General features: G+C 42.7%; 1 protein-coding gene across 4 annotated transcripts in view; it reads left to right on the top strand.

Annotated features, from left to right (window-relative positions):
* LOC148541996 (uncharacterized) overlaps positions 1 to 23,981 on the top strand; it is a 159,120-nt gene that overhangs the window by 110,522 nt on the left and 24,617 nt on the right. For all 4 annotated transcript variants that reach the window (XM_088473830.1, XM_088473839.1, XM_088473826.1 and 1 more), the window contains 2 exons: positions 3,647 to 3,688; positions 13,152 to 13,184. In XM_088473830.1, the coding sequence (XP_088329956.1) occupies positions 3,647 to 3,688; positions 13,152 to 13,184 (75 nt within the window). The remainder of the gene's footprint in view (positions 1 to 3,646; positions 3,689 to 13,151; positions 13,185 to 23,981) is intronic.

Here is a 23,981-nt window from a genome sequence, read left to right as displayed (position 1 = left end):
AAACATAATAGTACAATAAATATGTGCAAAATGCATGAGATAAAATTCATGAGTTAAAATTAAAATAAGAAATACTAGGATATAAAGGAATATGGAATAAAAAACAAGAGATAAACAGCAAAAGATAAGCAATAGATCTACAACAGCAGGCCAATTAGTCTCTTAAAAAAGGTGTGATATCATATCCCTCATTTAACCCATTAGGTTGCAAAGTATTCAAAGTTTTAATCCAAAAGGATTCTCTCTTTGCCAATAAATTATCTCTATTGCCTCCTTTTATATCAATCAACACATGTTCTAAACCCATAAATCTCAAAGTAGTGGGGTTACTACCATGACACTTTTTAAAATGTCTGGGGACACTATGACCCACACCATTTTTTATATTCCGCAGGTGTTCTAAAATTCTGATTTTCAGCACCCTTTTTGTTTTTCCTACATACATTTTACCGCAGCCACAAACCAATAAATATATAACATAAGTGGTCAAACAATTTATAATATGTTTGACCTTGAATTCTTTCCCTGTACTGCTGGTAAAAATTTTTGCCTTGTTCAAACCATGAGGGCAGACTTTACACCTGCCACATGTATAGAAGCCTGCCAGTCTCATAAACTGACAGGATTTCTCTAATTTTCCTTCATCTAACAATGGTAATAGGCTGGGTGAAAGGGCTGTTTTTAAAGTGCGGGCTCTTCTAAATACAATTTCAGGCTTATCAAGCGTAATTGATGATAAAACTGGATCCATTTGAATAATATGCCAATATTTATTAAGGATCTTAATAATCTCCTGACTGGAAGAATTGAATTGAGTAATAAATGCACACTTCTTATTCTCAATAGATGATCCTTCTTTTTTCAGGGCATCTGTTTTATAGTTAATAAGACTCTTCCTATTTAAAGCACCAGCTTTTTTCACTGCTGCATCAATTAATTCAATAGGATAACCTTTTTCTAAGAACCTCTGCCTATATATTTCAGCCTGTTCATTGAATTTATCCTGAGAACTACAATTACGTCTTAATCTCACTAACTGGGAAAAGGGTAGATTTTTCTTCCAACTATTCAGATGGCAACTTCAATAATCCAAATAATTGTTGCAGTCCACTTTTTTAAAAAATGTATGAGTTTGTATATTATTACATTCCTCAGTACAATTCTTAGTGTTTAGTACAAGATCCAAAAATTCAATTTCATTTACATTAAAATTAGAAGTAAATCTCAAATTAAAATCATTTATATTCAAATATTTCACGAATTCATCAAAATCATCTTTGTCACCCTGCCACACTACCAAAATATCATCGATATATCGCTTAAATAATCGAATCTTGGCAGTAAAGGGATTATTGTTTAAAACATACAATTTTTCCCACTCCCCCATATATAAATTCGCTACAGACGGTGCACAAACAGTCCCCATTGCGCAACCGCATGTCTGAAGATAAAAAATATCTAAAAAAGTGAAATAATTAAATTTAAGAACAAACTCTAAGCAATCGTTAATAAAATCGATTTTTGCAGCAGTCATATTTGTATCAGAACTGAGAACATCTTGTATTTTTAGCAAGCAATTACTATGGGGAATAGAGGTATATAATGACTCAACATCGATAGTTCCCCAACCAAAACCTTCTTCCCATTTAAATGTATCAAGGATTTGTAAAACATGTGTGGAATCTTTGATATAAGTATCAAGCTGTGAAACAAAGGGCTTTAGAAAGATATCAACATATTCAGATATCCGTGACCCCAACGAATTTATCCCAGATACTATCGGTCGACCAGGAGGTGTGTTCCGATTTTTATGTATTTTAGGTAAATAGTAAATATTTGCTATACGTGGATATAAATTGTATAGGTATTGATATTCCTCATTGATTAAAATACCCGAAAATAACCCTTTATCTAATATTTTTTTCAACACAATCAGATAATCGCATGTGGGATCTTTATCTAACTGTACATATGATTTTTTATCTGATAGTAATCTCAACATTTCTTTTTCATAATCGGTACGATCTAAAATCACCATGCCCCCACCCTTATCAGCCTGTTTGAAGACTAGGGTCTTATTCTCTACCAATTTCCTTAAAGACTGAGTCTCCATAGTAGTTAAATTTCTGTTGTTAACTGGAGTATTCTCACATAATTTCTCAAAGTCTTTCTTAACTAGCTGGGTAAACATATCAATATGGGATCCTCTTGATTCCACAGGATAAAAGACTGAACGGTTCTTGAGACCGGAAGAAGATTTTGAATTGTCTGATTCATAATTCCTTAAAGGTGCCAAGGACTTATTATCGTGCCTCAGAAAGTGACGTTTCAGAGTCAATTTACGTGCAAATAAACTTAAATCTATTTGTAATCTATAATTATTACAGCCCACATTCGGAGCGAAAGAAAGTCCCTTACCTAGTAAGTTCTCATCAGCTGAGGACAGTGAGACTTGGGATAAGTTAAAAATCCCTTTACTCTTGGGTGCTAGAACAGTGCTTTCTTTTTGCGTGGTCCCTTTTCCCCCTCTTTTACCTCGTCTTCTCGGTACCTTTTTCCTGAAAAAGGTAGGGTGTTCTGACCCTGGGTAGTGTCCCCTAAAAAATTCCCTCTTTTGTGGGCTCCGAAGAAAGGTCTCCTCATTGGTGAAACATATTCTCTATCATTCAAGGTATTTAATGTACCAAACCGATTCCTCAAGGCTGGAGAATAATTCCTATTTTGCTCGGTTCTATTTTTATTTTTAAAAGATTTATCCTTACTCACTATTTGCCAACGTGGTGGCAAAGGTTCCCAATGTGATTTAGCCACTGGAGGATCAATTGTCAAATCAACCTCTGATTTTTTCCTCCATGCAGGTACAGGATTGGACTTCATAACAGGTCCTGTTTTAAAATTGTCTCTCCTAATTTTAGGCCAACTCCGTATGTTACCTGAATCGTAATCTTGTTTGTCTCTCTTAAACTTATATATATTTGTATGAGCTTTCTCTGAAAGGCCTCATCATGACCACTTCCACTCCACTAGAGAACAAACATTCACGTTACATCAAGAACTGAATACTGTTCAATATATTTTTTTATAAAGAATCAATATATTTTTCCTACAGTATGTTCCTACTATATGTTTTTTGTTTTTTAAAGCAAACATTAATGAGTTTCACCCAATATGACACTTTATATTGTAGGTAAAGCTCCTCTTTAATCCGTTATTAAATATTGTACTATTTTTATTTCAGTTTTTACATTCTTTTTTTTTTAATGCAATGTTTTGCTATTTATTTACATATAGTAGATCATTAATTTTGTTTCTCTTTTCATCTTCATTTTGCTTAGAAGTTGAATGTGTTGAGTTTTAAATACCATGTTGCTATGTACAAATGTGCTATATCTACATGATATGAAATGCTGCAATTTACGACTAGAGCCATAGGTTTTCCAGCTGTGGATGCCTGGTCCTTGGAAGACAAAGTGGAGTTTACAGTGGTGACATGCACAGTGATATCATTAATTAATATTGGCTATAAAATACTGTATGCGCTTCATGAATACAAAATGATAGTTAAAATAAAATGCAGGGCTATACGCCCCCATCTGGATTTACCTACAAGGTTCTTCTAATATACATTGTATTTATTTATTTTCAGACAACCATGGATGCATTGTCAGTATTTCCATCAGCTGTGACTGTAAGTTCTGTATTTAAGCTTGAAGGCCACAGAACAATTAATAGCAAATATTTGCAAATTATTTTATGATCAATTTGAATATCAATTGAAAAAAGAGCAATACCGCTACATTGTGTGAAGCTAAAAACTGTCTCTGGTTCATAGCCAAGATGGAATGTATCACCAGCAGGGCCGGAACAGGGCTCTAAGTCGCCCTTTGCCATCCCTATCCCCTAAACCTTTGATGTCATGAGGTGATGCCTAAAGGGTGGGGCCTCCGCTTCTAGGAACTAAATCACTGTCTGCAGGGTGCCATTCCAGGTACCCTGCAAGCCACATGCAGGTATTGTGGTGCATTGACGGTGCCGCCCCAGGGCCCTGCGCCCTGTGCTATAGCACTGCTCGCACATCCCTACTTATGGCCCAGATCACCAGTCTCTGTGACAATAACAGTACTGCAATACTCCATTCCCTGATTCTATGTGAAATGTGCAATGCATTGTCATGTGCTTTTGTGATTGTTTCTCTTTTCTTCTGTCTTATTTTCACTCAAATGTACCCCACCCTCACCCCGGCCTTTCCCCATCACATTCCACTCTTCACTTCTCCCTCTTCTCTTCCAATCTTTTACACACACCCTTTTATTACTCTTATTCTCCTCACCATTGTTGTTATGCTTGGCTTTTTCATCTGGACAATACAGGGTAAAGTGATATTTATTGATTATTATTTGAGATACACTCCCTCTCAACCACCTTTGTTTGCCACCGTCCTACACCTCTCCTCCTCTCTGGTGGTAACACCTCACTCTTGCCTCCATAACTTCTCCTTAGCTGCTCCCCACTTAATAAACTTTCTTCCCAACCTGAGCAGACTCTCCCCCAATTTTAAATATTTTAATAGCTATTTAAAATGCCATCTACTCTCTATAGTTTATCCTACATCCACTTGATCTAATGCATGTTCTGCCAGCTCAAGCTCTATACCAATTCTGATTATCTGAGCATTACCCTCTCCCTCTAGATTACAAGCTGTCACAAGCAGGACCTACTGTATCCTTGTCTCATTTTAAAAATAAGATTTTTCATATGGTGAAGCTCTATTATCATATGTTAATGAAATGAACCTAAAAAAATAATTTTGTGTTGCAGATAAAGATTCTCGTTACCGTTTATTAAACGTTTTCTTATTTTCAGTTTTAATGTTCATTCTTTCATTGATATGTTTTAGCATTTATGCACATAATGCCCTAAATTGGTCTAGTTTTTCATCTTCTGTTTGTCTAGAAGTGGAATTTTCAGGGTTCAGCCTAGGATCGGCCTCTCTCACCTCCTTGCCAGCTTCCCCTGACTTCCTTGCGGTCAGACGTCTGGTGCAGTGATGGATGTGGGGCTGAGTATTCTGCCTTAGGTGCTTTTTGCGAGCTTCCATGGTCGGCTGTGTGTGCTGGGGATCGGAGTTCCCATCATGGGCGCCGCCATGACAGTTCCTCTCATGTGCCAGTACTCCTAACCTATGGTAGCATGATTTCAGTCAGCTGATGCTGTGCTCCTGTAATCTGCTACCCCTGGGTATAAATCCACCTCCAGAACTCCAGGAAGTTGCTGTTCAACTTCGTTATTCCAAGTGCCTGTGCAACTCCCACTGTTGCTTCAGCCTGCTCACAGTTTCCCAGTTTTCTGTATTAGTTTCCATGCTAAACCTTACTGTGAGACTTTAGCTTATTCACTAGTATTTCAGTGTTTCATGTCCCTTCACTGTGTGTCTTTGTATATGTGCTGCTAATTCTATTGCAGCTTTCCTGTGGCTATTACCCTGTATCACTGAAGTGTCAGATTACCTGCTGGTATTAATTAGCTCACAGCTGGTCCTCCCAACACATGTCAGTGTCAATCTGTTGTGTGTCTTGTCAGTTCAAATCTGCACTTGCAGTTAGCACTCTCCCAGTGTATGCCTATCTTCTCTATATGTCTTGTCTGTGCAATCTGCACATGCATATATAATTATTCCCAGTATTTTGCCCATTACCAGCATTTCTAGCTCTCCCAGTATTTGGCCTTTGTCCAGTACCACATTTCTAGCATTCCCAATATATTCCTTGAGTCCAATCTATGTGCAATCCCCAGTATATGTTTGTGCTTTCCTGCATATTTAGCAAACTCCAGTACCTGCCTGTGTCCACATCTCCCTGAGCTGCTGAGCTAGTCAGCTCCTGGATATCTTAGTGATTATCAGTACATTCTCAGTAATCTCATGCAAGCCGGTGATCAGGATTTCTAATTGTATTCCAGTGTATCTCCAGTGTTCTAGCAATAACTTAATATAGTTTCCGGTCTTCTGCCATTCCCAGGTACCTGTCCAGAGGGCCGCGACCTGCTCACTTGGTGCAGCGGAAAACCAAATCCCAATTGGAGGGGTCACTGGAGAAAACCACCAAGTGAGTTAGACTCTGCGCCTCTGGGCAGGTCTAGCCAAACCTGGGTTCGGCCGCAAATAGGAGACCTAGCCTCAGTCACTCCGATAGTCACCTGAACCCCCCGGCTCACCGTCCTCCACAGAGGATCACTTTCACCGGATTGTGACAGGAATGTTCCTCTATACACAGGGGTTACATAAACATGATATGAAATGCTTTGATTTACCAATATAGCCAGGTTTACAAACTATGTCCTCATTCAGAGATGTAGGTTATGCAGATAGTAGCTGGGACTGTGAATGCAGCTGCTGTGTGCCAATATGCTAATGCTGCAGGAGGCGTCTGAAGGAAAAAGATGCCTCCAGCCAGTATTTCAGATCCAATGCCGGCGAGCGATCTTGCAGGACCCCTTCTGCACATGAGCAGTCCCCCTGACAGCGGAGATTTACGCAAACCATACATACATCTTTGTATCAGGCACAGTGTATGGTTTCTCTTTGGAAGACAAGACATAGAGGAGTACACTGTTGGACCGGCACAATAATAATATTCATTAATATTGATTCTATAACTTTGGCATCATATACAAGGTTCATCTACAGTAATATATGTTTTATTTATTTTCAGACAACCATGAATGCTATGTCACCATATAAAACATCTGCCACTGAAAGTTCTTTATTTCAACTAGAAGGCAGCAGAACAATCAACAACAAATATTTGCTAATTACTTTAGGATTCAATTGAATTTGAATAATATCATTTCATAAAGAAAATATGGACGGAGAACTCCTGTAAAATTAAATGAAACCAATTATATCTGCTCTTACCAGTCTTTTGCCTACCACTACCTCCACTCACTTGGATCCCTATTAAGGGCAATGCAGATTTCTTTTGCTCTTCCAGTTCCAGCTTAGATGCCATTCTACTTAGAAATATACAAAAATAAATATTTACAATTTTGATAGACCTCATCATGGTGGCTTCCATGCAAGAACAGCTGATGTATAAAATTACTGATTCATCATTTTCACATGTATTAATAAACACTTTTTATGTGGAATTTTACAATTAACCTATTCACTTCAAGCAGGTTTACTCTACTGTTAGAGGAGATTCTACATTGCTTAAAACGAGGGGTTGCAGTCTTTTAAAGGTTATATTTAATAAAATTTTAATATTATGCAAAAAAGGCAGTCCTTAGGTGTGATCACACTTCCTCTGTCTACCCGGTGTGGGTGGATCCCTCCAGTCCCGCAAACGATCCAAGGCTCACTATCACCACCTAGCTTTATATATATATATATATATATATATATATATTAGATAAAACTGAATTGACTGCAGAGCGACAAGTTTGCTACAGTGCGCAGGAAGTGTAACCCAAATGGACTCTTTAGTTCATCTCAAATAATGTTCTACTTTAAAGTACATGTACACAATAGGGGAATCAAGGAAATGAATAAAGTGCTGGTGCTAATAAATATATATAAACATTTTAACAATTTATTCAGAGACAAATAACAATAAGAAGAAATAAAAAACAATCAATAAAAAATTGTTCAGTCTTTTTAAATATATTATTAAAAGGGTAAGAGCTTATGGATCGAATCCAGAGGAAATAAATACAGATATCAAAATTTGATTAAACAGAAAATTAAAATAATATATAGCAGCTTATCTGAGTAAATGGAAAGAAGTTATTTTTCCAAAGTTCATGAGGCAAGATGTAACCACACCCAACACATTTCGTCCTAGGACTTCATCAAGGGGATATTGTGTTAGTGGGGCATTCCCATATTTATACCCCACTGAGGGTTCATTAGAGATTAGAAGACCGCATCATTTCCTGTCTGTCCAATCTCATAATATCGTTCATAATTAACCTTATATAGGTTTTGTAACTTGCAATCCATAATAGCATTAATATTGTGGTTGTTTACGCTAGTTTCAGCATTGTAAAAACGTTATTTAACTTTAAAATAGGGCCATTTCCATCCTATCTTATTTGTACTTCCGCCCTCTTTAGAGGTCATATCCGTGCAGTTCCCGCACTTATAGTAGAAATACAGTAGCTGGCCGCGTCCTCGATACACGCCCTGACCGAGCTGGTGCTATTCCATCACTTCCGCCCTCTTTCAGACTGGGTACTCGTGCGGGCTGCGTCCTCCATTAACCTTCATTTTCTTACTGCAGACGTCACTGGATGCTTCCGCCCTTACGTCGCGTCTCCATGTTGTATATCATCATGTTTCTTATGCCCTTCTAACGTGCAACACCTGGATATCCACACGGAGTGTAGTTTTCGCCCATACTTGGAGATGTTATAAAATTATATTGTTTCCACATGTGTTCATTATTAGGTGATCTATAACTTAAATAAAAACACGTTCGACTCTGTTTCTTGTTTTGGTTATGATCTATAGGAGTACTCCAAACAATATATGGCTTCAAGATGTATGAACATATAATTGACCTATGGGTATCTATATCATATAAGTGTTTAGATAACATAAGATATAGATGTGATGTAATACTCATTTCATTATGGTATCAACCGAGGTGGTAATATGTTGGGGAGCAACAAGATTATTTATAAACAAGGAAAATGTTTTTAATTAATAAAAGTTCTATGCTTTATTCCTTTAGATTTAGAGCATTACCCAATAATCTCTATGATGTATCCAGAATTCTTCTTTCATTCTCCACATAAATTCACATCTTCTTTAGTAGTAAATGATGCTTACAACACCTGGTATTCTCAGGAGGTCTCCCTTCCTGGTACTGGCCAGGCCCAACCAAAGTGATCTAATAGGATCACATGAGACCTGGTTTGTACATGGTGGGTGTAATGTATATGCATCATAACTCTCCTCAGATGTTCACTGATTCCATAAAACCAGGTCCATGCTTGTTCTGAGTTCAATAAATCTTATATTTGTCATGTGAGTGTCCTTTTTGCCGTTTGGTTGGTGATTCCTATTCTGTCATGTGGGTATCCTTCTTGTTGCTTGATTAGTGGTTCCTATGTTAGTTGTGGAATTGTCACCATGTATACTGAATGGACCTAAGCATTTGCAGCACCATGTATTCCTAAGGGGTCCCCATCTTAGTATTAACCAGGCACAGTTATGCTTCGCTTCCAAGATCAGACGGAATTGGGCATACACACACTGGTATGGCTGCAAATATTTCCATAGCTTAAGATAAGGTGACCACTTCCTAACTTTCTACTATACCTGGTCTTCCCTTAAAGGTCATCCTTTAAGGTACTAGTCAGGCCCTCATGTTTATCCAAGGATGACTATGATAGATAAAATCATGGAGGTATGTTAGTGGATAGGAACTTGTCGGTCACAAGAATGGAGCAATCTCGTAGCTTTCATTGAACCCTTTGGGTGCCAATGTGTCCAGTTCAAACAACCAAAACGTCTCATGTCTTGATAGTAGGTTTCCCAAGTCTCCTCTTCATTCTCCCAATGTCACATTCTCAATCGCTTTGAATGTATTATCTTCGGGGTTGGAGTTATGCTCTGATAGGAATTGAATAGAGACCCTCTATCTTGTTTCTTATATTTCGGATATGCTCCTGGATCCTCAACTTCAGAGGTGTATTTGTCTTTCCTACATACTTAAGTCCGCAAGTGCATTCCAACAAATATATGACCGAGGTGGAGTTGCAGTTCATAAATTTTTTATTGTGAACTCTTTGGATCCTTCCGAGTTCATAAAAATGTTTTTCTTTTTGAGTGGAAGAATTTGCAGATGTTGCAATGGCCGCACTTGTAGCTGCCATTACATTTTAGAGCATTTGAAGTAATTGTTACTTCTTTTTCCCATAGCATACTAGGTGCCAGTAGATCTTTCAGGTTTCTAGATTTCCTATAGACAATTTGTGGTTTAGGTGGCAGGATGTTTTTTAATATGGGGTCCTTCAGAAGAATGTTCCAGTTTTCGTTGAAGGCTTTTTTAATCTGACTCTCATGACCATTGTAGAGTTAAAGGTTCCTTTCTTTCAGGTTCTTCTATTTTGTACTTCAGTAGCTCTTTCCTGTCCAAACTTTTGGTTTTTTGAATTGCTGCCATTAAAGTTACTTCAGGGTATTCTTCTCTGAATCTAATTGCATAGATTTCTAGGTATTCATCACAGATCTTGATGTAAAATGTAGGTAGCTACTATTAGCATCCACACCTTTTATAAAATTGTTTGTACAAATTCTGTCTTCCCTTGATGTTAGTAAAAGATCTAAAAACTCAATAGTCAGAGTGTTGAAGTTGGACGTAAATTTCAGATTCATATTATTGTTTGAAATACATACTAAAAACTGATTAAAAGTATCTTCTGATCCCTCCCAAATTATTAAAATATCATCAATATATCTGTTATATATGATAAGGTTGTTTTTGAATGGATTATTATCATAAACATAGTTCTTCTATCATATATATATATATATATATATATATATATATATAAAACAAATAATGATAAAGGCACTTAACTTTAATGATCCAAATGAAAAAATAAGTTTCCTTTATGGAAGTCTTCTCTCTATGTGCACCCCCAGAGCTCCCAGTGGCTGCCACAAGCCAATTCAGAAATCCCAATATTTGAAGTTTGAATTTTCTGCGATAAAATAAAGGCAAAAGGTGCCTCCTAGTGCATTCAATTAAGACTTTCCTGGTGTCATATAAATTCTATAGACTCCACACCTACCCTATATAAAGTCCAGGGAATACCTTTGGGGTAGAAGCATTGTAATAGTGATTATTCCTGGAATCAAATTCCAGCTCCACCGGTCTTCCCACGGTCTTTCACAAAAGGTGCAGATATACAAAATAAAACAATATATAGTGCAATATTCTTAAAAAATGTGATTTATTTAACTAAAACAATATAAGTTAAGCATACATAAAAGAATGTGCACAGAGTTTTAATCAGTGCACAAAAAGTGTATCTGAGCCAGAGGGAACAACAGCAAACCATACAGGTCCCAGAGCTGGAGCAAATTTCAGCCTCAACACGTTTCGTCCATCTGTTACTACCAGGTTTTCATCCTCCTGATGAAGTCTTGGCAGTAACAGATGGACAATTTATTTAACAAAAACAATATAAGTTAACCATTTCATCCATCTGTTACTACCAGGACTTCATTAGGAGGTATTCCCTGGGCCTTATATATGGTATGTGTGGAGTCTATAGAATTTATATGACACTAAGAAAGTCTTAATTGAATGCACTAGGAGGCACCTTTTGCCTTTAATTTATCATATATATATATATATATGTGTGTGTGTGTGCGTGTGTTATATACATATATATGTAAATCCAGCAATGATCTGGCACTCACATGTACTTATAGGATAGTGCTTGCTCACGTGCCTTCCTTTACAGGGAACAGCGTCCCCACAACATATATGCACATAAGGCGGCACTCAGAGTCCATGTATAGATTGAAAAATAGTGCTTATTTATTCAATTATATTTGAATCACATCAACGTTTCGGGGCCATATGCCCCTACATCAGGATGAGCAAACAATTCTCTGAATTAGCAGCTCCACCATTTTCTGCAGTTAACCACATGGTGTCATGGCATACCATATCTGTATTACGCAAGGAACACGTCCATTAAGGCGTCAGCCTTAATGATAGTAATTTCATTGCTTTTTGGAGTTTGAGTGGCAGATATTCAATAGGTTTGTGAATTTTCAGGTCATGTCTAAGCAGCCTTAATGGGACATGTGAAACCATAAGGTTTTTTGTCTATGGAATTTCATAGCTTTTTTAAAATGTATTAACTATCAGGGTTTTAATGAGCAAACCGGGCCACATGCAAAGGAGAAGGGGAATAAAATGGTACACTAATGCAGGTGGAAGAGGAGCCAGCACACAGGAGTTGGTTTGGGAGGTGCAGAGTGTGAGACGGCTGCAGGGACAGGCTGTAGGTGTGCGGGGTAGCGGCAGCAGAGGTGGTGCAGAGCAGTGGCAGTGGTGCAGTGCAAAGGGGGCATCAGCAGGTGACAGAGGGCTCACTGGTAGTGCACATGTACCTGAGAAAATAAAATCAATAAGTCACAGATGCACGAACGCAGCAGTGAGATCCATCTACGCATCTATGTTAAAAACTAAATGTGTAAAATAAAAAAAGGTGCCCCCCCCCCCTCCAACCCAAGCACAACCAGCACCGGGCTTTTAACAGCCAGTCCTGGTTGTGTTTAAACACAGTGGAAAAATGATGTAGGGGTCCGCTGTACTTAAGCACAACCAGCACTGGGCGATTCAGAACCAGCCCTGATTGCCAAAATATGGGGGGCAAATGATGTAGGGGTCCCCCGTATTCAGCGGAACCAACACTGGGCTCTGAGCTGGCCCTGGTTCTGGAAATACAGGGCAAAAAATGCGTAGGGTCAGGGTCCCCCTGTATTTACCTGAACCAGCACCGGACTCTTTATAGCGGGGGAGTGATGCCACAACCAGGGGAGCCCTTTCACCAGGCCCCCCAGCCGAAGCATCACCCCTGACCGCTAGTCATCCCAGGCCAGGGACCCCTGGGGAGCTTTGGACCCCCCAATAAAGGGGTCCCCCTCTCCAGGGCACCCAAGGCCCAGACTTATAGCCCTTATAATATATGAATGAACTTTACTCTGAAAGGCCTCATCATGACCACTTCCATTCCACTTGAGAACACACATTCACGTTACATCAAGAACTGAATACTCTCTTATAATTTTCCTTTTACAATGAATCAATATATTTTTTCTACAGTATGTTCCTGCTATATGTTTTTTGTTTTGTAAAGCAAACATTAATGAATTTGACACAATATGACACTTTATATTGTAGATAAAGTTCCGCTTTAATCCGTTATTAAACATTTTACAATTTTTTTATTTCAGTTTTAACATTTTTTTTAAATGCAATGTTTTGCTATTTATTAACATAGATCACTAATTTGGTTTCTCTTTTCATGCATGCTGGAACTACAGTTTTCATTTAGAAATGACACAGAAATTGCACAATTCAGCTGCTAACTTCAGTTATAACATATATGTTTGTACATTTCAGACAATTGGGAAAGCCTTGACAACAACGAAAGAAGTAAGTATACATTTCATATTTAACTTAGAAAGCTGTAGAAACATTGCACAATCTACAAAGACTATACATCTCTTCTTGATTTGCCCATGGTCGCTTCAAATGATCTGCTCCTTGCACCCTAATCATTGTGTCGCTTACTTTAAATAGTAGTTCTGTCCTGTAACCCACATAATTTCCTCCTAATCCTTTTCTTTACCCACCTCCTGGCCGCAGGTGACATTTACCCCAACACTGGATCATGCAAAATCCCCACTGTCAGTACACATTCATTCTTCAACTACAACATTTCCCAGTCAGTCGATACCAACAACCTACAGACCTCACTCTTCTGTTCTCACTTCCACCTGTCTTTTATCTGCAAGCTCTGGAACATCAGATCTCTCTGCAATAAATTAACATAAATTAGCATAAATTTACAACCTTTCTCACTCTTTCAGATTCCTTGCCAATACAGCATCTCTCTAACTATGTTTCTTCTAGGAGGGTCTCTCATTCACTCACAATCCTCAACCAGGCTGCCCACAAGGGTCAAGGAAGACTCTCTCCTCTCCTCTAGCTGCGTGTTTCCTGTCGTCACCCTTTAACATTCTCTCTACTTCTGCTCCTTTGAAGTTCATCTCATATGTCTCTTTACTAAACTCAATGTCTGTGTTGCTGTCATCTATCAACTACAGGCCCAGTTCCTGAATTCCTCTACTGCTGTGCTACCTGCTTTTATCCACTGAACACTCTTATTTTAGGGAACTTTATCATCCCCATTGTTAACTCTACTTGACTTGTACTATTGCCTCTAACCTCCTCACACTTACGTCTTCCTGTGATCTTTCCCAGTTGACATCATGTCCAACTCATCATTGTAGGCAATCCCTGGCCCTTGTGCTATATCCAATTCTCTGTGCCATCCCCAGCATCTGAAACTCCACCATATTTCTCTCTCTGACCATAATGTATTTTCCAACTACCTCACCTTGCCTCGGCTTCTTTGAGTAATCCTCACTTGAACCACTCCTCTCTTCAATTTCTGGCAGCCTTTATGCTGAAGTCCCATTCTAGAACTATATGAAATTTCTCCAGCCTCCCACACAGCATCTCCAAAAAACTAAATTTCAACACTTACACTCCAAACAGACCTGCCACCTGTAGAAATGCTCACTTACTAGTGAGCATGAATGGAGAAAACGTTAATCAAATCCTGACTTTCTCTATTACAAATGTATTTTATCTTTTGTATTCTAAAATGCTCTCTCACTATGCACACCTCACTGTCATCTCACTTATCTGCCTACTCCCACAACTCATTTTCTTCCCACACTGTTGATGATTTTGCCACCTACTTAAGAGGAAAATTTACACTATCCATCAAGAAGCCTCCTTTTATCAGATCCATCATTCTACATCCACCTCCTACACTCACCTTACCTACTATCGGTCCTTTCTCTCCTGGTACTTCAATACCTTATTCTGTTTTCTCCCACCCCACCAATACCTGTCTGCACCTAACTCACCTCTGATAAAACTGGAATATAATTTCTCTATTATTGTGAGGAAAGACATTTGTGTGAGGTGAAGTTATGCTATTAACATTATCCTGTAATTGATATAAATGTTAAGATATAGATAGGCAATAAGGATATACAAATTTAAATTAGAAATAAGTGATTAGAAGTTACTAAAAGTTTGCATATATAAATTGCATCATTATAGAGACTTATTTGTCTTTTAAACTTCTAAGAGGATAAGATGGCAAGAAGTTTAACGATTACATAAATGTGTTTTTTAAGGCTTACATAAACTTGTTGACAGTCTGGAAGCTCACAGATAAGGACTAATATGGAAGGTCACACTGATGACCAGGCCCGGATTAAGGCTTATGGTGGCCCCAGGGCAACTAAATTGTGGTGGCTCCCTCCAAGTCACACACAGCCCTATTTCCCCGCCACCCAAGCCAAACAGAGCCCTACTACCCTGCCCCTCCGGGAGCCACTCTGCATGGCTGATGAGCTTTCACCTGGGAACAGATGCTGCTGGATTCCTGTTCTCGGCAGGGTCACACTGACCCTCTGTGGGGGTTCCCCTGTGTGTGGGGGCCCCTGTGGTGACTGCCCCTGTCGCCCCCCCATTAATCCAGCCCTGCCTATGACTAAGGATGAATATGCAAGAAAAAAATTGACCACCTTGCTGTGCAAGATCATGTGTTTGAGATATCAATGTCACACGCCGGCCTGGAGACCCCAGAATCAGACCCCGTCGCTTACCTGTGCGGGCGCTGACCCGCGCTGTCTTCCGGCTCCCGCGCTGTACGCTGTTGTCCTCTGGAGGGTCCCGCTGCTGTGCTGCTCCCACGCCGGCTCCTGCTTACCGCTGGTCCCCGCTGACTACCTCCAGGAAGCGCTGTCCTCCGGTCCATGGGCGCGGCCATCTTGGATTGCCCATGTGACCCCACTTCCACCAATGAGGAGCCTTCTCCTTCTCTCTCAGCCTGTCAGCTCCCAGTGTCCACTATAAAAGGATCCCCAATGCTCACACAAGTTGCCAGTGCAACTAGTTTCTTAGTTTAGCTAAGTAGCCTTCCCACTGCGCTCCAGCCGCTCCACGTAGCCGCTCAGCTACCAACGTCTACCCACGGCTATCCAGCCGCTCCACGTAGCCTCTCAGCTACCAACGTCTACACACGGCTATCCAGCCGCTCCACGTAGCCACTCAGCTACCAACGTCTATCCACGGCTATCCAGCCGTTCCACGTAGCCGCTCAGCTACCAACGTCTACCCACGGCTATCCAGCCGCTCCACGTAGCCTCTCACCTACCAATGTCTACCCACGGCTATCCAGCCACTCCACGTAGCCACTCAGCTACCAACGTCTACCCACGGCTATCCAGCCGCTCCACGTAGCCACTCAGCTACCAACGTCTACCCACGGCTATCCAGCCGCTCCACGTAGCCTCTCAGCTACCAACATCTACACACGGCTATCCAGCCGCTCCACGTAGCCACTCAGCTACCAACGTCTATCCACGGCTATCCAGCCGCTCCACGTAGCCGCTCAGCTACCAACGTCTACCCACGGCTATCCAGCCGCTCCACGTAGCCGCTCAGCTACCAACGTCTACACACGGCTATCCAGCCGCTCCACGTAGCCACTCAGCTACCAACATCTATCCACGGCTATCCAGCCGCTCCACGTAGCCGCTCAGCTACCAACGTCTACCCACGGCTATCCAGCCACTCCACGTAGCCGCTCAGCTACCAACGTCTACCCACGGCTATCCAGCCGCTCCACGTAGCCACTCAGCTACCAACGTCTACCCACGGCTAACCAGCCGCTCCACGTAGCCACTCAGCTACCCACGGCTATCCAGCCGCTCCACATAGCCACTCGGCTACCAACGTCTACCCACGGCTATCCAGCCGCTCTACGTAGCCACTCAGCTACCTACGTCTACCCACTGCTATCCAGCCGCTCCACATAGCCACTCAGCTACCAACGTCTACCCTAGGCTATCCAGCCGCTCCACGTAGCTTCCTAGCTATCTCGTTACTGCCGCATTCCTCAAACTCCTGTCAGTTCGCTGCACCCTCTCATGCGGAGAAACTTCATTAAGCCAAGCCTCCTCCAGCGAGCGTCTGCGCCAAATAATACAGATCCAAGGCCCAGTCCGGGAACACAGCTCCTAAATTCCACGATTATGACAGTTTGCACTGGCCCGATGGACTCGGCAAGTGGTCAAGGATCTGGGATAGAAGCCTCGCAGGATGTACTATCCCATCTGGAAAGACAGGAGACCTCTCAGGCTCAGCTGATCCAATTTATCCAAGATATGTCGTCACGCCTGGACAACATCCAGTCCTTACTGGCTCATCCCGCTCCCGCTGGCTCCCAAGCCGCCTCTCCTCCTGTGGTGTCACCTGCTCCTCCGGTTCTACCTCCTGCTCGTCTTCAGATCTCCCCTCCGAGCAAGTTCGATGGCAACCCCAAATTATGCAGGGGTTTTTTAAATCAATGCGAAATCCAATTCGAGCTACAATCCGCCAACTTTCCGACGGCCAGAACCAGGGTGGCATATATCATCTCTCTACTCTCTGGCCAAGCACTCGATTGGGTCTCGCCCCTTTGGGAGAAGTCGGATCCCCTGCTCTCCAACTACCCCGAATTTGTTGCTACATTTCGCAAAATCTTTGATGAACCCGGAAGAACCACCTCCGCATCAGCTGATATTCTACGCCTCCGTCAGGGCAGCAGGACCGTCGGCCAATACGTAGTCCAGTTCCAGACTCTGGCTTCAGAACTCAATTGGAACGAGGATGCCCTCATTGCTGCCTTCTGGAGTGGCCTTTCTGAAAGGCTCAAAGACGACCTAGCTTCCCGTGACCTTCCAACCAGTTTGGATGGGTTAATCTCCCTCTGCAACAAGGTGGATCTCTGTCACAGGGAGCGTGCCTTGGAAAGAGGCAGATTTGATCATGGAAGGCCACGTCCAGTTTCCCGCTTACCCTCTCCTCCTCTGGGCGAAGAACCCATGCAGGTCAACCGCTCTCATTTATCGGCTGAGGAGCGTCAGAAAAGGCGGAGGCAGAACCTCTGTATGTACTGCGGATCTCCTCAACATTTAGTTAAAACTTGTCCCATTCGTCCGGGAAACGCCTCCTCCTAACTTATGAAAGAGAGGTTAAGTTAGGAGTTGCCATTGAATCACAAAGGAAGTCTGATTCCACCATCCAGGCTCATTTAAAGTGTCCTCGAGGTTCCAAAGCTGTATTAGCTCTCCTGGATTCCGGAGCGGCAGAGAACTTTGTCACTACTGAATTTGTCCAGAAGCATCAAATCCCCATGGAAGCGTTGCCTCGAGTCATCACTTTAACCGCCATCGATGGTAGTCGCATTTCTAGTGGAACCATCACCCATCGTACAACACCACTTAAACTTACCATTGGGGTGCTCCATTCCGAACAACTATCCTTCCTAGTGATTCCCAAAGCCTCTCATTCTTTAGTCCTCGGATTACATTGGCTACAGAGACATTCACCTCAAATCAATTGGACCACCATGCAAATAATCTCCTGGGGTTCCAATTGCTTCAAAGGTTGCCTTCAGCGGGTAATACCTATCAGATCTTCCGTTGTACGGGATGCTACAGACCTGCCCAAAGCCTACGATGGGTTTCAGGACGTCTTTTGCAAACAGAGTGCAGACCTGTTACCTCCCCATCGTGATTGGGACTGTCCCATAGATCTGATTCCCGGGAAGAATCCTCCTAGGGGCCGAACCTATCCTCTATCTCTCCCTGAGACTCAGGCCATGTCGGAGTACATTACGGAAAACTTAAATAAAGGCTTCATTCGACCTTCCACGTCTCCAGCAGGGGCTGGATTTTTCTTCGTAAAAAAAAAAGATGGTGGCTTGTGCCCGTGTATTGACTACCGGGGTCTTAATGAAATAACTATTAAGAATCGCTACCCTCTTCCTCTCATTACAGAGTTATTTGATAGAGTCAAGGGAGCCACAGTTTTTTCCAAACTCGACCTAAGAGGAGCCTATAATTTAATTCGTATCCGTCCAGGCGATGAATGGAAAACGGCCTTCAACACCAGGGATGGGCACTACGAGTATCTCATTATGCCCTTCGGCCTCTGTAATGCTCCGGCCGTCTTCCAGTTTTTCGTCAATGAAATCTTCCGGGACCTCTTGTACAAGTGTGTGGTCGTTTACTTAGACGACATTTTGATTTTTTCTCAAGACCTCCAAACTCATCGAGACCAGGTCAAACAAGTCCTTCTGAGGTTGCGGTCCAATCAACTGTTTTGCAAATTAGAGAAGTGTCTGTTTGAGGTCTCAAGTGTACCATTCCTGGGATACATTATCTCCGGAACAGGCCTTCAAATGGATTCGTCAAAACTACAAGCCATTCTTGATTGGTCTCTTCCTTCTTCCTTAAAATCCATACAAAGATTCCTAGGATTTGCCAATTACTATCGCAAGTTTGTAAAAGGTTTCTCGATTCTGGTAGCTCCGATTACAGCCCTCACCCGCAAGGGAGCAGATCCAACTATATGGCCCGTCGAAGCTACCTCTGCATTTCTTCTTAAGCAAGCCTTCATCTCCGCTCCCATCTTAAAGCAACCAGACTCCACCCGGCCCTTTATCCTGGAGGTGGACGCATCCTCTGAAGGTGTCGGTGCAGTGCTTTCCCAGCGATTTAAAGATGAAAAACTTCATCCCTGTGGTTTCTTTTCCCGGAAGTTTTTGCCTGCAGAGAAGAACTACACCATTGGAGATCAAGAGTTACTCGCCATGAAACTAGCCCTCGAAGAATGGCGATATCTTCTAGAAGGAGCTCATTACCCCATTACCATTTTTACTGACCATAAGAACCTCCTTTATCTTAAATCTGCAAATTGCTTGAACCCTCGTCAAGCCCGGTGGGCAATGTTTTTCTCCAGATTTAATTTCAAAGTCTCCTATCGCCCCGGTTCACAAAACCTCAAAGCCGACGCACTCTCCCGTTCCATGACGAGCAACCCTGATCTACCCATGGAGCAGCCCCAACCAATCTTGAATTCCGCTTCCTTCGCCTCTACTCAACTATCTTCTATACCCCCGGTTGGGAAGACTTTCGTCGCTCCGGAACTCCACAAGAGGTTACTGCATTGGGCTCATGCTTCCCGGTTCTCTGGTCACCTGGGTATGGATAAAACCCTAGAATTTATCCAGAGGTCCTATTGGTGGTCTTCGATGAAATAGGACGTCAGGTCTTATGTGTCTTCATGCATCAAATGTGCCCAACACAAGATACCTCGGCGGGTTCCACACGGTCAACTCCAACCTCTTGCAATTCCATCTAAGCCATGGACTCACCTATCTATGGATTTCATCTCTGATCTTCCTCCATCTCGGGGCCACAACACAATTTGGGTTATCGTGGATCGTTTTTCTAAAATGGCTCATTTCGTACCACTTACTGGGCTTCCGTCTGCACCTCTACTCGCCCAGAGCTTTATAAAAGAGATCTTCAAGCTCCACGGCCTTCCTCAAGAGATCATCTCCGACAGGGGAGTACAGTTCGTAGCGAAGTTCTGGAGGTCACTCTGCTCAGCCCTTCAGGTAAAACTCAAATTTTCTACCGCTTATCATCCCCAGACCAACGGTCAGACCGAAAGGGTCAATCAAGACCTGGAACAGTTCCTGCGCACTTTTGTCTCCTCCTCCCAAGATGACTGGATTGAACTTCTTCCTTGGGCCGAATTTGCCCACAATAATCATTATCACACATCCACCAGCTCAACTCCTATTTTTACAGTTTTTGGTCAACATCCTCGAGTGCCAGATTTCCCTCTTCTTCCCACATTAGATGTGCCTGCGGCCAAAATGTCCCTTCAACGATTCTCCAACATCTGGGAAAAGGTTTGTTCCTCTCTGACTAAAACGTCAGCCCGGTACAAGAGATTTGCTGACCGCCAAAGACGAGCGATTCCAAATTTCCGACCTGGGGATATATTCTGGCTCTCTACCCGAAACCTAAGACTCCGAGTACCCTCGATGAAATTTGCTCCGCGATTCATTGGTCCATTCCCAATCATCAAAGTCCTGAATCCTGTGGCTTACAAGTTAAAGCTTCCTCCATTTCTTCGCATTCCAAGTTCCTTCCATATTTCTCTTTTAAAACCACTAGTCTTAAACCGATTTCAGAAGGTCCTGCCTAAAGCTTCTAGTGTTCAAACACAGCAGGGAGAGGAGTTCGAAGTTGACAGAATCTTAGATTCCCGTTGTCGATACAACCGTCTTCAATACCTTATCGACTGGAAGAATTATGGTCCGGAGGAACGAATCTGGATAAATGCCTCCGATGTCCATGCACCCCGTCTGGTCAAAGCGTTCCATGTGAAATTTCCTCATAAACCAAGGAAGTGTCCGGTGGCCACTCTTGAAGAAGGGGGTACTGTCACACGCCGGCCTGGAGACCCCAGAATCAGACCCCGTCGCTTACCTGTGCGGGCGCTGACCCGCGCTATCTTCCGGCTCCCGCGCTGTACGCTGTTGTCCTCTGGAGGGTCCCGCTGCTGTGCTGCTCCCACACCGGCTCCTGCTCACCGCTGGTCCCCGCTGACTACCTCCAGGAAGCGCTGTCCTCCGGTCCATGGGCACGGCCATCTTGGATTGCCCATGTGACCCCACTTCCACCAATGAGGAGCCTTCTCCTTCTCTCTCAGCCTGTCAGCTCCCAGTGTCCACTATAAAAGGATCCCCAATGCTCACACAAGTTGCCAGTGCAACTAGTTTCTTAGTTTAGCTAAGTAGCCTTCCCACTGCGCTCCAGCCGCTCCACGTAGCTGCTCAGCTACCAACGTCTACCCACGGCTATCCAGCCGCTCCACGTAGCCGCTCAGCTACCAACATCTACACATGGCTATCCAGCCGCTCCACGTAGCCACTCAGCTACCAACGTCTATCCACGGCTATCCAGCCGCTCCACGTAGCCGCTCAGCTACCAACGTCTACCCACGGCTAACCAGCCACTCCACGTAGCCGCTCAGCTACCAACGTCTACCCACGGCTATCCAGCTGCTCCACGTAGCCTCTCAGCTACCAACGTCTACACACGGCTATCCAGCCGCTCCACGTAGCCACTCAGCTACCAACGTCTACCCACGGCTATCCAGCCGCTCCACGTAGCCACTCAGCTACCAACGTCTACCCACGGCTAACCAGCCGCTCCACGTAGCCACTCAGCTACCAACATCTACCCACGGCTATCCAGCCGCTCCACGTAGCCACTCGGCTACCAACGTCTACCCACGGCTATCCAGCCGCTCTACGTAGCCACTCAGCTACCTACATCTACCCACTGCTATCCAGCCGCTCCACATAGCCACTCAGCTACCAACGTCTACCCTAGGCTATCCAGCCGCTCCACGTAGCTTCCTAGCTATCTCGTTACTGCCGCATTCCTCAAACTCCTGTCAGTTCGCTGCACCCTCTCATGCGGAGAAACTTCATTAAGGCAAGCCTCCTCCAGCGAGCGTCTGCGCCAAATAATACAGATCCAAGGCCCAGTCCGGGAACACAGCTCCTAAATTCCACGGTTGTGACAATCAACAAACCATCTGTGAAGTTTGTGACCAAGCAATTTAAATTCCTGATATTGAGGAGAGAAGCCAAACCAAGTTGGCATGAACACTGTTCTTAGGAACTATTCCTGGAAGTCAAGAACTCTTTGACCTATGAATATTAAGTTACAGCCGAGGACATTTGCATGCAAGCAATAGCAATTAAGTAATGTAATTTTAAAGTCTACAAGACGAAGATTGAAGATACCGATTACATGTTGGCACTGTTTACTTATGAATATTATAATGAGCTATGATATATAAGAAACTGTTGACTTGTGATAACTCAGAGCTTCTGATAGAAGCTTCTAGACATGTCATCGCTACGTCTATGGCTGCTGATTTGTAATTCTTTGCTGATATAATTAAAAGAAGAATTTTATCTTAACCGGGGATGGACAAGTTATTTCCTGCTTTGATACCTCTTTGGCCTGTCTATCTTCACTGGCTTTCACTTCCATCTTCAAGAACCATTAACTGTTCCTCCCACTCTGTCCAGTTACTGCCACAGTTCTCCCCATACCTGACCTTGAGAAGTTTGGTACAAACCATCTGACACAATTTCTCACCACTCACTCTCTTCTTGACTCTATGCAATCTAACTTCTGATATTTACACTCCGCTGTGACTGCCCTCATTAAAACTGTGATCAACTAATGGTCAAGTCAGAGAGTAGCTATGTTGGCATTCGCATCATTGTTCTTCCCTGTTCAGCTCCTATATCTGAAACTCCTTGAGTGTTTCTACTACTGAATATCCTTTCCTCCATGACCTCTACCTCTTGGGGCTGTTCAAGGATTTGGTCTTCGCTTACTGATTTTCTTTCTTTATTCTTCTTAGTGAAATAAATGCTTGTTTTATTCCCACAAGGGCAGATGATATGCCTCTCTCACTATATTTTATGCCGTGTGTCCAATTTAATCTTTGCAAGCTCCATCTGGATGTACCAACACTTTTGGAACTCCAACCAGACCTCTCCACCAATTTTCAATAATTCAAATGCCAAAATCTTTCTGTATAGTTTATCATGCCCCCAACTGTTATTACTCCCTCTGTGTGTTCTGCTAAAGGACTATAAGCGATCACAAGCAGGACCAACTAAATCAAATCAAATTTTATCTATCTATCTATCTATCTATCTATCTATCGATATATCAAAGGTAATTAGCTCCACAATGGGCTCTGTGGTGCTGTGTCTAGGTGAATAACACACACACACAGCTTTGCAGGTTAAAATGAAAATAAATGGAGCTTTACTATCAGCATTTCTGGAACAAAATAATAAACAACCTAGCCGCCATGCAAGGCACTACCTCACTGCTTGAACCTTGACTATAATGGGCAGCTAGTCTGCAAATGTAATATAGTCTATCTTTTTGGTCCTTCCTGTCACCTGTAGGTCTGGACATGGTCTCTTGGCCTTCCTCTTTAGCCTCCCCTGATCTCTGTACACAAGGCAGCCCTTAGGTGTGGTCACACGTCCTTTACTCTTCTACCCTGTGTGCAAGACCGGATAATAGAAGTGGCAAATGGGGCGGTCGTCCAGGGCCCCCCACACCTTAGGGGGCCCCACACTGCTGCAACTACTGACCGGTACCTGGCCAGTTCCCAGCAGCAAAAAAAAGCACACACTCACTGACTCTAATGGGTGTAGGACCTGACCGTGGCTGACAGTGACTGTGGATGGAGGTGGGC

The sequence above is a fragment of the Taudactylus pleione genome, unplaced genomic scaffold, assembly GCF_031769625.1.
Source record: "Taudactylus pleione unplaced genomic scaffold, aTauple2 ptg000016l, whole genome shotgun sequence".
In the NCBI taxonomy this organism is placed as follows: domain Eukaryota; kingdom Metazoa; phylum Chordata; class Amphibia; order Anura; family Myobatrachidae; genus Taudactylus; species Taudactylus pleione.
This window is presented reverse-complemented; position numbering and strand designations above follow the sequence as displayed.